The sequence below is a fragment of the Macrobrachium rosenbergii genome, chromosome 43, assembly GCF_040412425.1.
Source record: "Macrobrachium rosenbergii isolate ZJJX-2024 chromosome 43, ASM4041242v1, whole genome shotgun sequence".
Classification (NCBI taxonomy): domain Eukaryota; kingdom Metazoa; phylum Arthropoda; class Malacostraca; order Decapoda; family Palaemonidae; genus Macrobrachium; species Macrobrachium rosenbergii.
The window spans coordinates 26,057,141-26,072,605 of NC_089783.1; the positions used below are offsets into that span (position 1 = coordinate 26,057,141).

Here is a 15,465-nt window from a genome sequence, read left to right on the forward strand (position 1 = left end):
AAAGATGAAATCCAGTGGGTTCCAGTTATTTTCATTTGCCCAAAATTCTATGTTTATCTGTATCAGTATATACGTAATAAAGTCAACCAGATGATTTACAGTAAATTCACAACAGAGCACCCCGTGGGGCCCATATGAACAAAATGAGAGGCTGAATAAAAGAAATACCTTTATTGTTCTACATTGTCTTCATACTGGTTATTCGTTAGTTTGCAAACGGAAGACTCAACTTTTGTATGACTTCAGTTTGTATCTCGATTTATTAGATAAGAACCCATTGTTTATCATGTACAGCAACGCATTCACAGTTGTACTTTCACTTAAGGGTCAGGGTTAGGGCCGTAACATAAGGTCACTGTTTCTCTCCAGTTTATCATAAATTTATAACTCATGGGAAAATTTCAAGCTTAGCCTTTGAACAAGCATGCATATATATATATATATATATATATATATATATATATATATATATATATATATATATATATATATATATATATATATATATATATATATATATATATATATATATATATATATATATATATATATATATATATATATATATATATATATATATATATATATATATATATATAAAAGGATAATTTTCTTTTATTCCACACACACACGAGTGTGTGTGTGTGAAATAAAATAAAAACTTACCAAAGCCTTTCCTGTGTCAGGCAGTAATGATTCTGCCCAATCCTAGCGGTAAGGCTCATTATTCATTAGATGCTCAAAATTATATAAATAAAACTGATTGCGATTAGCATGAAGGGTTAGGTTACACCAATGCTACCGAATAAATGTGGCTTCATAGACCTTTCGTAATTCGACTCCGTGTAGCCTTCACAAATGTTTGTTGTTCGAACAATGTCAAGATTATCTTTTATCACAATATGTTGCCGTTACACATTGTCGTTTTGAAGCGTTCCTCTACATACACATACAAACGCGCGCGCACACCCCCAGAGCCATGCTAAGTATAACAACATAAAATGCAGCACACTTCAATCATAAAACTACCCTTTCCCTCAGATATGCGGTCTAGAAGTTGACGCCCTCTGTTTTTCTAGTGTCATATTATTCATTTTTGAACGTGGGTATACTTTGATTAAAAGGAAAAAGTTTATCACGATATATAATAATTTTTCTTTGACAAAAAGTATGAGGGTGTTCTTATCACATTAACCGTAACAGAGTAGTGGCGACGGGCGGAGCTTGACCACATTACTGCGATGTTTGCCCATCGTGTGAAAATGCTTCTGACTTTCCGTTTTTTGTGAATATTTTATGGGAAATGGGATGTGCGTATCGAGCACTCGTTGACAACCATCTTTTTTGGTGTCACTGTTACGTGAAATACATCTACCTTCGGCATTACTTCATTATTATGAACTTTTTTCTAAATAAATCACAAATTAACTCAAGTGCTGGCCCTAACTTGGTGTACAGAAGATTTATTGATTGATTATGAGGCCATAAGGTCAAGCGCTGGAACATATCTTGTTTATTCAGCGCCCTTTTTACTTAGGTTTTCCTTTAAGTATAAAAATATAATAAATATACTAGTGAATATATTTGTTTCGTTACAAATCTTAGAAGTAAAGGCAAGTATCGCGTACTGTATTTAGTAAATTTTGATGAAATATCAAATCTAGGATTAAAGTTTTTTTTTTTAAATCTTCAGCATTATGTGAAAACAATAAATATAACGTGAAATGAAGGAAGCAAATCCCTTCGTGTATGATCCAAGGGAGGAGAGGGTTGTTGGCTTTGCTGCAAGTGTCGTGATTTGTGGTGGTGTCGGCGGTGGGTGGCCTTTGGCCGGAAGTTACTGTCTACCGTAATGTTGACGCTGTTGTTGTGCTCTACCGTTTCAGGGCTTCGCCATTTCTAAAGTCTTACCATGTAAACAGTTTTCACGGCCTTAACTAAATGTATTCTTCGCTGATGTGATTTTTAATTTGTTTTGAAACTTCTCCACGTAATCTCTTTTTAGTGCAAGTAACGATATCAGTAGTTTTATTGAAAAAGCTTTGTCTACTGGGGAAGTGCAGATATACAGGTGGTTTACCTCCTGTCCTCCGTTTTAACATGGCCTTTTGCTCACATTTGTTGTTATTCACATTTGTTGTAATTCTTACATATTGAGAATAACGATTTTTTTTTTTTTGCAAATACTATAAAATGACAATGACCAGGTTTTCGCAGATCTCCTTCTCTAAGATAAAAGAGTTGCAGGTGAATAGATAAATGTGCAGCAACAATGTAGAACACACACATATATACTGTATATATATATATATATATATATATATATATATATATATATATATATATATATATATATATATATATATATATATGTGTGTGTGTGTGTGTGTGTGTGTGTGTGTGTGTGTGTGTGCGCGCGCGCGCGCGTGTGTGTATGTGTATGCGCGCATACTTACGCCCATATAATGAGGAAGTGTAAATTTACATGTATAAAACACGCAGTTGGAATTCCAGGCTACCGGAAGAGTACCGGATTGTACAGCGCAACCTGCATCAGTCTGATTTAGGTCGTCCCTGGCTGTACCGAATGGTTATACAAAAGCATCGCATATATATATATTGTACTGAAACATTGAAAGATTTATATTAACAGTATCTTCGGAATCGTGTGAATAAGAAGCAAATTGAAGTAAGTTGTAAAACTCACATGTGAATAGAAGCTGCTAGATACTAAACAGGTGTTTGATAACTGCTAAAAGTGCGGAGAAGCAGCTGATTAGCCTAATGGCGGAAGGAGATACGAGACAAGATGTAAAAGTTTTTAGGTAGTGAAGAAATTTATTCATGAAAAATATTTACCTGAGGTTGAGTATATCTGTGGGAATGGGATCTTGCGCGCGCACGCACACACACACCCACATATGTGTATACTAGTTGGTGTGTGTGTGTGTCTGTGTGTATAGTATACATGAGAGTGGACAACTGACGGGAGGTGGATAAGTATCGGTCTGTTGGTTACAGAGAGAGACAGACAGACAGACAGAGGGAGGGGGGGACGGTCACGAACTCTAAAAAACTAAAGCCTTCTTGTCTCTTCTTTCCTTCCTCGTGTGTTTCTTTTGATGATCAGGAATGTAGATAATTAAACAGCTTTTTGAATGTTTTGAAAATGTGTACAGTCAACAAAAGAAATGTAATAAAACTTGTTGATCGGAAAGTTGTGTAGGTATGCCACGGCCTTTTGACATGGTTTTATAGTAGCCAAATAATCAAGAAGATATGTGAAAGGAAAGTTCAGTGAGACGAGAGTTTACTTACCTCGTGTGGTGTGGATTGAAGCATAACGGGAGGGGTGGGGGCTACCCTCCTCCACGGAACACCGGACATGGAACTATGACTCACTCATCACCACTCTCATGCATTTCCAACTTTTTCATTTTAACCATATCCTTGTGTCCTACATTTAACTGTGGAATCCACGCTTTCCTCTTGCCGATATGAATTAGAACAGCTCTAATTCTTCTGTCATTTTCTTGAGATTGACTACCATGCTCGTATAGGAGATAGTTGATGGTATTTTCGTTTTTCTGTCGAACGTACATATATTAGTTTTCTCTTTGTTGTATCTACTCGAATTGGAGTAATTGCTCTGTTTGCACATACTTTAAGAATAATCGTATTGATCAGTTAATTCAGTGTCGTTTTAAATAAAATAATTGTAAAAGAAGGAAGCGGAAATCAGAACGTAATGTAATTTTACGATTATTTGGCTGTCACAAGAAATAACAATGCACTTTGATGACAAGTATGCTGTTTTACTGCTTGGCATGGTCTTGTGGTACCGCTTTTGGTTAAGAAAATTTGCTTCTTGTAACATAGCAAACTATTTAAACCAATTTTGCTGCTCTTCTGGTACAACTTGATTATGTAAATAAAAGTTCTTTTTTATATTTTCGTTCCTTAGAAATTTTCATAAAGTCACGGTTTAATTGTCTTCGACCGGTCATATATGACTTTCAACCACGGAAAAAACATTCGGCAAAGTAGATTTTACTATGGACAGTCATGCAGATAGAATTCATAATTTTTCAGCTGAGATGCGTAGTGGAGTAACCTTGGAATGTAAATGAAAACAAGAGGATGTTTTGATTCTGGGCTCTCTTTGTACATCAGCCTTCCCTTTGCTTGTTTGGCGATTTTCATTTCGGATGATTATGCATTGTGTGTATAGAGGAGGGGACTGTCTGTCTTAATGAAAATCGTCATTATTCTTGAGTAATAGTGTTATTGGTATTTTAAAAAAAGCAGAAATAAATAAGAAACTTCATAATGGACATGAAAAATAAAAATAAGATTGAACAATGAACTATGAAATGGGTCATTTGAACCCTACTCAACAAACCTCTTTTGCACCCAGTTCGAACTACTTTACTTCCACTGATTCAAGTACGTGATTAGGAAGACCACTCCATAACTTGGTCACAGGTGCAACAGAGTTTCTATGAAACCGGTGGGTACGGAACCTCACAAAAGAAAAGGCAAGATTTTTATATAATTAATAATAGCTACAAATGTTGTACTGCTTGGCTGGTGATATACAGTAGCATATGAAAATCTAAGGATTATCAAAATTCTGAACAGTTGTATAAAGCATACATACTGAGTAATTTAAGGTATAGAACAAAAAATTATTAAAACCAAGTTTTTAAGCCACTGTTTAATTGCATGTCAAATGTTGAATAACCAAACCGGCGATTGATATTCAAATCACGAAAGAATAAAGGATTAAAATGATTTTCCGAGGATAGTCAGATCTTCCATGATCTTTGAAGATTTTCTGAAAATGTAAATTTTTTTTGCGCAGTTCAAGAAGAGATGGACAAATATATTTCATGACTACTGCGAAACACCAGTGATTCGTTCTTGTATTCACTATAGTCCCCCAACGCCAAAATTATCTGCAAGTTTTTTCCTCCTATTTATTTTTCATGGAACGAATTCAATGATTAAGGAAATCAAACCATCTCCTTGCATTTGGCATTCAGTGAAGGAGCATCACAATCCTCATTCAGATTCCATTGTTCGCAAATGACCATGTTAAAGTGACGTTGCCACCGACGAAATAAAAACGTTATAGGTATAGCAGTATCAAACAAGTGTTCAAGGACTGCACATCACCAAGGCTGAGTAATCCACCCCTCAAAGGTCCGTTGTCTTAGGGCATAAGAAAAAAATTCATGCTGCATGTAAAATGCCCTATCTTTTATAATTGAAAAATTCCGGCTAAAGTTAATTCCTCTTTGACCTCTGACCTCAGTTATGAATTCTACCTTGACCTCATTGTACATACCAAATATAAAGCGTAACTTTCGTAATAAAAAAGCGTTAAATTCCCAATTAAGCTTTGACCTTTGTATGACCGTGACCTCATGCTTCATTAGTGGATTATACATACCAAATATGGAGTCTGTGTCTCGCATAGTCCAGAAGGGTAAATTTATTTGACCTTTGACCAGTAAGTATGACCTTAACCTTACTGAGCACATCGACTTCAATAGTGGAAAATACATACCACATGTTAAGTCTAAATCTCATACAGTTCAAAAGTTGGGGCCAAAGTTAAATTTCCGAGACTTTTGTTGCAGTGTATCCCATATGTCACATTTTAATTTGTTCTCGCCGGTTACGTGGCCGATTACTGGTGAGATTTTCGCAAAAAATCAGCACAAACTCTTCATAATCTTACCAGCAAGGTAATCTACTAGGAGGTAATAATAATGATTGAAAACTGCTGAATACAGTTACCTTTTGCGTAGCTGGAAGGTCAGTTGAAGCCCTAGGTGGTAGTAAATGGCAAATGTGGTAGTTTATTTGTTAACGCGTTTGTTAGACAAATAGGTTTATCTGTAGTAGTCATTAACCAAATTTCTGCAGTCTAGATTTTTCGTTCTTATTAAAATTACACTCGTATACAGTGTGTATGTGACGTGTTTACGCATGATTATAAGATTTGATGAAATTAGATGGGCGAATATTCCCTAAACAAAATAAATCGATATTAGTTTATGTTTCATTTCGTCGGGGTTTACTGAATTACATTTGAATATCTGAACAGATAAGACAGAAGTTGAAAATCCTTAAGTGAAGTATTAGTTTGAATTCCAAATGATCCATTGACATATTGCTGGCTGGTGAAGTCGTAAATAAAACAGTGAGTTTTGTTTGCAGAAATAGGTGGTGGCTGGTGTGCTGTCGATGATAATGGTGGTAGTGGGGAGTTAGTTATCCAGCGTCACACCTATTTCACGTCTTTTCAGTTTTGAAACATTTTCCTTAATTAAAACCATTGGACTCTTGTTATGCACGGAGACTTTAAGCTTTTGAGTTTTTTTTTATATAATTTCAGAGGAAACTGGTAAAATCCAAACAATGGTTTACTCAAGTTCAAAATCACTAATTATGGTGAACAGAATTTTTACGGTTGCCTTAAACAGCCTTGTTTTGCATCGCGAATTTGGGAAAGCACGAAGATGAACATCTAGAATAAAGTTTTATGTCTACTTAATCCGTGTTTTTATCATTGTGGTCTGCCGTATAACTTCTGTAACTTTTATATTTTTCATTTTGTATTGAATATTGTAAAAAGAGAAAGTGAGGACCAGAAGAGAAGGCAGATAAAAAAATATCACTAATCATCATCATTGTGAAAGTGAGATGATCGCTTATTTAGAAAATGAGGAACTTCCTTTTTGTTCACGAGGGAAAGAGAATGCAGTTTCCTCTAAAAAAAAAATACTCATTCAGGTATGAAGAATATCAAAATTGTCCTTATCCCTTCTGTACCCTGTCCATTTGGACCTGTCATTCCCTTGTCATGTTTGTAGTTAAAAGGAGTTTCATTATGTGTGTGCAGGAGTATGTAACATGTCTTGATGGTTGATTAACCTGCCGTGGTACCTGTGGGAATTTCGGGAGGTTGAGGTCCATCATCGTCTTGTCCTGTGCCACTCTCGGGGGTGACCAACTTCTATCCCAATTTCACTCTTCATGAGTCAGGAGTCCTCGCTTTCTTCTCTTCCCCTACGCTCTTACAGGTGAAAAATGTTTAGGATCCCGTTACACTCTTGAGTGACGTTCACACCTATTATACAAAACCGTAGCCGAGAAAATGGGACTTGTCTACCCTGGGAATTCTTGGGATTATCACGTTGTGCATCAGACTCTGAAACCCCCGTAGGAAACTTTTCTCGCGTTACCTATGATCTATAATCGTTAAAGGAGAGAGAGAGAGAGAGAGAGAGAGAGAGAGAGAGAGAGAGAGAGAGAGAGAGAGAGAGAGAGAATACATCCGTTTATCCTCATTTGATGCGTTTTGTCAAGATCATCGTGTATACTCTGGGAAAATACGATTGCACTCAAGAGTGGAAGAATGCTATATGCTATGTCCTAACAGTAAAGTCTTTTGGGTTAGTTACAGATAAATTATTTTGAGTAAATGATAATACAATTACTTTCATGGGCGAATATAGATTTATACACTTGAGAGGACCCCCATAGTCCGATCCATTCTATCTGCATTTTGTTAAATTGAATTTACTTTCACTTTTTCTTTGTGTAGCTTATTAGTTAGTACAGTACTAGATATTTTTTTAAAGTCTTGCATAGTCAGACGTTCCACCAAAGTTTTTTTTAAGGATTTTTGTATCGTGAAAATTCAGCTTCACAAAAACACTCAGGTTTTATTGTTGAAAATGAATGTCTTTCACGTGTACGTGATATGCTTTTTGAACAGAAGTACAGTACTAGATTTTTTTTTAAACTCTGCAATCAGATGTTCCACCAAAGTTTTTTTTAGGGATTTTTGTATCGTGAAAATTCAGCTTCACAAATACACTCAGGTTTTATTGTTGAAAATGAATATCTTTCACGTGTACATGATATGCTTTTTGAACAGAACAAGACTAATCATGGTTGGTTATAAAGGTGGAGAGTTAAGCAGTTGGGGGCAGAAGACTTTTCAAGTTATTTAAGATGGTTGTCATCCCATTCATAGTAGGAGGACTGCACTGCTTTACTTAGTCCACAACTTTCAACAGTCAGAATGAGGGTGTACTTACATCGTAATATTGCGTGAATATTTTTCATTTTTAGTAAAGTACATACTTGATAAAATTTCCAAGTGATTTCCATGAGTTTAGAAACCGGGTTTCAGGGCCAGATTTAAAAAAGGTGAATTATAATGGTATGATGTTGGTGTCTCAGTTACTTCATTCTGTGTCTTTTTAATATTTTCTATATATTATATGGTCAACAAAGCTGTTCAAAAATTAACCTTTTCTACGTGTATATGTGATTTTATTGACCCGGTGTTGGATGAATATGGTAGCCATTTCGTTTTGAGCCACTTCCACTGATTTGTTTTGTTTTAAGGGTAAAGCCCAGAGGTTAGCTCATAAAGTTTAGCCATTTGTGTTAGTTGCAACTCGACTTCCAGATCCAATTAGGAACCCAAAGAAGTAAGGATTCTAGAAGTTTAGTTTTTTAAGCAAGACGGCAGATACCAACTTGCTGCCGCAGACTGTTTACTTTGTGTGTACCATGTATGTAACATCAACTGAGATGAGATTTGCTACCTTAACATTGTTATTTTCAGTCTACAGGAATGAAGATGTTAAAAAAAAACTGATTTGAGAACCGCAGATGTTCTCTTCTACTTGCACACATCAATATTTATATATACCGTAATGTGTTTGAGACTGAATTATAACTAGTTGTGAGGCGGCTTCTCTTTCTCTAGTCTTTGGCATCTTAAAGGTTTTACGTTTTTCGTGATACAAGAAATGATGTGCTGGAAGGGTAATTTGCTCATGATTATCATAATTAATATCAAACAATGATTGATCGTATTTGAAGAACCTGTTATACATCTTTTCTTTCCAACATTTTCCTGAATCTTCGTTTCTTGAATAAACGTTTGGGCTTTCTGTGAATATACTCGTGGTCCTTGTATTAATGCATAATTCATATCCTAGACCCTTAGTTTTGTTCAATTTTACCATCCGTTAACTGGGTGAGCGATTGAGCTTGATCGAATCAATGATTACGAACCAACATCTAATGATTAAGTAATAATGGGAAGAATTAAACACATGACTCAATGACATCAGTGCACATCGCTAAGTAAAAAATATGGAAGTTTAATCCTTCATTATTTGTAGACGTAGAGCTCTGCAACTGACTTTGATGTTTGTTCCTTTCTTATTTGCAGGGTCAGCTGGAATTAGATAGCGACACTGCATTTAAATTAGCGGCCCTCGCCATACAGGCAACGTATGGAGACTTCGCTGAGTAAGTTATTTTCCGTCTTTCTGCTTGTGATATGTTACAGATCATTAGCATAATGGAAATTATTTCCAATTTTGTCTTTGTCTTGTTAATTACCATACCATCCTTTATTCACATTTCTTCCGTAGTTTACTTATAATTCTAATTTTAGTGACAGTGTAAAGCTTTTGTGTATGTGTATATATATATATATATATATATATATATATATATATATATATATATATATATATATATATATATATATATATATATATATATATATAATCAAATCATCATTCTGTTATGCACTGCATTTTTTTTTTCCAGCGAATCTTCGACACATTCGCAACTAAGGAAGTGCCACGTGTTACCGACTAGCGTAATACGTGATCATCCGTCTTTACAATATTGGTAAGTTGACTTAATCCGCATGCAGAGATGATTGTTATTCGTCTGTAGTTACCAATAGCAGCTCTTTTCGTTGTAGAATGACTGTTGTTCTTAAAAGTACAGAAAGTATGCCAAATAGGTGTTTTGCTTTTCAAGCTGTGTGTGTTGTACACTCAAAGGATTTTATCTCGTGGATATATTAATGATAAAAATCCCGCACATCAAATCACTGAACAGATATAATTTGTGTCTTAGCCAGCATCCGCAAGCAAGTACCAGTCCCAAGCCTTTCGATAGAGTAATCACTGACTTTGCCGTTTTATGAAAGAGTACAACGGCAGTCATTTCACCTCCAGATATGGTGGGGTGACTCCGAACCTCAGCCAGTCTTTAATGTACACGTTCTTTAGTATTCCTGAATATCATTATTTTTTTCTTCTCGTTCTCTTCTTTTCCCAAGGGGGATGGGGAAGGGGGTTGGTTTCTTTTTTCAAAAGCCGGTTTTATAAGCGTGGAATGTTTTGGCTTATTGTGAGACATCGATTCCCCTCATATTGTCCCCGCAAGCGACAGGGTCCTTTGTCGTGGATTATGCAACGTTTGCCCTCACCGATTTTAACAAGCATCCGACTGGTCCAGCCTATCGGGCTAAACCTTTTGCTATTCATATCATTTTACGAGGCGCACGGGAGGGAAAGTACAGGAAGAGGGATATGGGAGGGGGAGGGCTGTAGGAGGTAGTTGTGGGGGCTTTGGGGAGGAAAACGTAATCAGACATTTATGTTTTTTCCTTATTTAATATTATTTATTTAGGTTTATTTGCCTTCCTTTTGAGAGGGGTAAGTCCTTTTAACACCCACTGCTCTTCGTTATGGTTAGGAATAAAGTTAGACTCGGCATTTCTGGTGTTAGTCTCTCTCCCCTTTTTTTCTTTCCTTTCTAGTTTCCAAGATCTTTTCATGTGGAGGAAAAGATGAAATACTTTTATGTGTGAGAGACGGCTAGACCATTTTTGTATATGTATTATATTTTAGTTGTTGGTTTCCAGAAGGCTGGGTCACGTTAAGGCCCCCGTGGGAAAAGATATGGTTATTTGGATGGTTTTTAGTTCTCCGATGTTTTCATGTTGACTGTTGTTGGCGCTGCTCTTGCTTCCTTTGATGGCAAGGAAGGGTGTTCTAACTTTAGTGTGAGGCAGTTGGGAAATGTTTAGTGGGAATTTTTCAAAAAAGTTGAAGCTTCCAAGATTTTCTTTATTCCTTTGATATCCTGTGGCTATGCAATAGGCATCTGTTTTCAGCCTTGAAATTCGTCCTTCGGACTCCATTACCTACCCCCTGGAGTAGATTTTGAGATAGCCTTGAATGCGAGTGCTCGTTTGAGTCGGTGTCTTTATGTAATCAGATCCTTACGAATGGTCAAGCCGTAAGCCTTAAAATGAGAAAATAAGATAGGAGGAGGAGGAGGAGGAGCAGAAGAAATGGCCAGCATCCCAAATTCTTAACCAGCGAAGGGTTTTCAGGCGTTAGGGTTTGCAGATTTTTTTTTAGGTTTCTGGCTGACCTGCCTTTTGTAAGCCGTAAACATATCTTTTTTTCGTCCGTTGAATGTTTTGGGAAAGGGCATTGAAAGTTTGTTGTCAAAAGTAGATGAAAGATTAGAGCGTACCATTGTAATGGGATAAGGCTTAATTAGCGCACAAAAGATGGTTAGGAAAATAGAAAAGACATTGAATTTTGCGATCTCGTGCGCTGTTGAAAGTGGTAGCCGACAAACTTTTAGGAGATTAAAGGGAAGACTTCTTTCAGGTTTTTTAATACGCTGGAATGGGCATGGCATACCCGGGTGAGCCTTAATAATATGCAAATACATAATATAAATCATGAAGTCCTGATGGTAGGTATGAATAATTCGGAATACATTTAGGGCATAGTGCTTTTAAATACTGAACGTATTCGAAAGGATGTTGGCGTTTTCTGTATAAAATTGCATAACATGAATATCTACCAGTAATTGTGGTTATACTTGCAAAGAACTGCAATATGAACATAATTTACTAACAAACTCGCTCCAGCTTTTATACTTTTACTGTTATCATGACTCCGGGCATCTGTATTCAGCAGAGTGCGTTACTTGATGATAATACAGTAGCACCTTAGTTTAACAGATGCTTTGGGGTCTAGCTGTTTGATAAATGACCGAATCTGGTAAGTCATAGCAAGGACCCTGTATTGTACCCTGCACTGGAATATTTTCTTCATATCTTACAACTATGTAAACTAACCATACTTTACATTTGACATTCAGTTTGAGAGATTTAAAAATGTATCACATGTAAAATGGTAGCAAACCAAAAAATTAGTGATAATACTGCAGCGCCGATAACTAAAGAGCTCGTAAAGTTGAAGCTTTACCTTAAAAAAAACTATTAATTTTTCTTAATATTTCATTCATTTTTTTGTTTACTCTGTTTTCAGCGTAATGTCACTGGTACCTTGCTCGCTGTCGTATGTTTGATAACCTAGTACACCAAACGTTACATCAAAGCCCATATTCGCATATCCTTTAATTGGCTTCGTTTCCATAACTCCAGTGTATGTCTTAGGACTAAGTTTCTTTTGTGTTCTTTTAATCCATTTCGTATTTGTAAATGCCCCATTTAGCGGTCTGGTATGATTATTCACAAGAAGGAAGAGAGAAAGGGCCAAGCTTTATACACTTCCAAGGAAATTATGTAAAATTTACCTCTTCTAAACTTTGCCTAGCGGCTTTAATGTATCTATGTAAGTACTTGACAAAACGATCGCCGTCGGAAGGATAACTTCATAAGAAATCGATGGCAAAATGAAGAAATAGTCATTTATCCAACATTTTAGATTGACATTAATTCAATTTCCAACCTTCTCAGTTTACAAACAATCATCATTTATCTCTGGCCGTCTTTTTGCGGTTTCCAGAGAGGGAACGCCATTATTCTACAACCGTACAGGATTTTTTCCCTAAGGTACTTAATACCGTAAAATTTTATCATAAAAATCGGTAACTCGAGAACTGTTTTCATGAATCATTTAAATTATGTTAGCCTGTGGGGAAAGAACTCTTAAGATGGTCGAGTGTTGTGGGAATCCCAAAAGGTATTAAAATAGGTAATAAACATAAATTGATTTTCTCATGCAACTAAATAATCTTCGTTTTTTATTGTCATTATGAACTTATTCGTAAAAGGAAAGCATGTATTGAATGATTAATGTATTATTATTATTAGTATGGTAGATAATTCTTAACTGTCGTATTCGTTTTATTTTTTTGAGCAAAGTTCAGATTCAGTTTGTATATGTAGATAATCTATGTCTTCGTCCTTGAATACATGATTGAGAATAAAGTTTTTATAACACTGCATGGAGGGAATTCTTGGTGATTCACACAGTGACATTTATCCTTTTTTTATTGAACCAAGGGGAATTGAGTTAATTTATTTTTATGACTGCTCCTTTATACAAATCAATTCTCACCTATATTGTACTGTAAAGCTTGGTGATGCTGCCTAAAGTTAAGAGTTATAACCTCTCCTCTTGGAGGTTTTATGGTTTTCTGTTGTGATTGTAGAGGTGGTGTTATATTGTTAAAGTCATATATGATGTGTGTGGGTCATTTAGGTTTTGATTGTGTTTTGCGAGGACCGAGTACCTCTACCTCCACCAGGTAAAAGGCCTCATTAGTACCTGTCTAGTGGTCCCGTGCAGCTGCGCCACATCCAGTCGCCCCAAACCTTTTTCTCATTATACCAACAGAAGAACGAATTGCCCTTTGGGGGATCGGGTTCTTGTATGATAGTAATAGTATGCAGCTCTGACGTGTATCGTATTGTCATGCTTATGATTACGTAATTTATGGTTTTATGAAGTGTTTATAACTAGCTTATTAAAAATGCGGAGGGACTGAAACATAAGTATACGCAGAAAATAATGGTAAAATCTAGTCACTCTGTCCCTTGGCGTTTCTTTTATAGTAATTTTTCCCTTAAAAAGAGAATTAATATAAATACTATTAAGTTGTAATGCGAAGTGTATGGGGTTTTATTTATTGTAATCATTCTTATTGAGATGGCTAATTACGAAATCAGGTTCTATTTTATGGTAGGTTATTCTCTGTAATTAATCTTTTCTGTTTCTTTACAGCGAAGAGCGGGTAGCAGAGGAACACCGACAGCTTTTGGGACAAACTAGAGGCCATGCCATTTTACAGTGAGTTATCTCTCTCTCTCTCTCTCTCTCTCTCTCTCTCTCTCTCTCTCTCTCTCTCTCTCTCTCTCTCTCTCTCTCTCTCTCGTTGTAACGTTAATGGTCCTTGTTACTCAAGACTTGCATCTTGAATGGCCTTATTAAGTTCTTTCCTACTAAAGTCACTAAAGTCCCTCCTGATAAATGATTCACTTTGCAAATGGGTTACCACAGTACTGGTGTATATTTAAAGCTGTCATTTGTCATATCTATTATGTTATATATATTCTGTTATTTTTCCCACTGAATATCTTTCATCTTTTTCCCTTAAGGGGATTGGCACCTGGTGCGATTTTCATCTCTCTCTCTCTCTCTCTCTCTCTCTCTCTCTCTCTCTCTCTCTCTCTCTCTCTCTCTCTCTCTATATATATATATATATATATGACACTGATCGATACACACACACACACACACACACTTGTGTATTCGTGATACAAGGTACTCACTTAACTGTACAGAAAATGTTAAACGTTACGTGCATAAGTATTTATACAGAAATAATATTCTCTGACTAACAAATTCACAGGATGTAAACAAGACCCTGACAAACCAATTTTCAGAGAAAACCCAAAACTACTACTACCGGTTAATCCCACAAGCTCCGCCAAAAATCTTATGTGCTTTTGTTGATCTAAGTTGTGAATCAAGAGCCTGATAGGTAGCCAGCTGTAGTGGATATATATATATATATATATATATATATATATATATATATATATATATATATATATATATATATATATATATATATATACATATATATATACACACACACACATACATATATATATATATATATATATATATATATATATATATATATATATATATATATATATATAATTATACACACATTTATATTATACGTATATATACATATATATACATATATATATATATATATATATATATATATATATATATATATATATATATATATATATATATATATATATATATATATATATATATATATATATATATATATTTATTTATTTATTTATATATTTATATATTTATTTATATATATATATATATATATATATATATATATATATATATATATATATATATATATATATATATATATATATATATATATATATATATATATATATATATATATATATATATATATATATCATCTCCACTACAGCTGGCTACCTGTCAGGCTCTTGATTCACAGCTTAGATCAACAAAAAGCACATAAGATTTTTGGCAGAGCTTGTGGGATTAACTGGTAGTATTAGTTTTGGGTTTTCTCTGAAAATTGGTTTGTCGGTCTTGTTTACATCCTGTGAATTTGTTAGAGAATATTATTTCTGTATAAATACTAACGTTACGTAACATTTAACATTTTCTGTACAGTTAAGTGAGTACCTTGTATCACAAATACACAAGCGCGCGTGTGTGTATGTCTATCAGTGTGTCATATTTATTATGGTATGCATGAATATATAAAATCCTG

At 35.0% G+C, this 15,465-nt stretch overlaps 1 protein-coding gene across 16 annotated transcripts in view; it reads left to right on the forward strand.

Moving 5' to 3' along the window:
- The window catches only part of LOC136828668 (FERM domain-containing protein 4A-like), a 730,015-nt gene that overhangs the window by 692,186 nt on the left and 22,364 nt on the right, over window positions 1–15,465 (forward strand). For all 16 annotated transcript variants that reach the window (XM_067086743.1, XM_067086750.1, XM_067086741.1 and 13 more), the window contains 3 exons: window positions 9,269–9,348; window positions 9,655–9,738; window positions 13,896–13,961. In XM_067086743.1, the coding sequence (XP_066942844.1) occupies window positions 9,269–9,348; window positions 9,655–9,738; window positions 13,896–13,961 (230 nt within the window). The remainder of the gene's footprint in view (window positions 1–9,268; window positions 9,349–9,654; window positions 9,739–13,895; window positions 13,962–15,465) is intronic.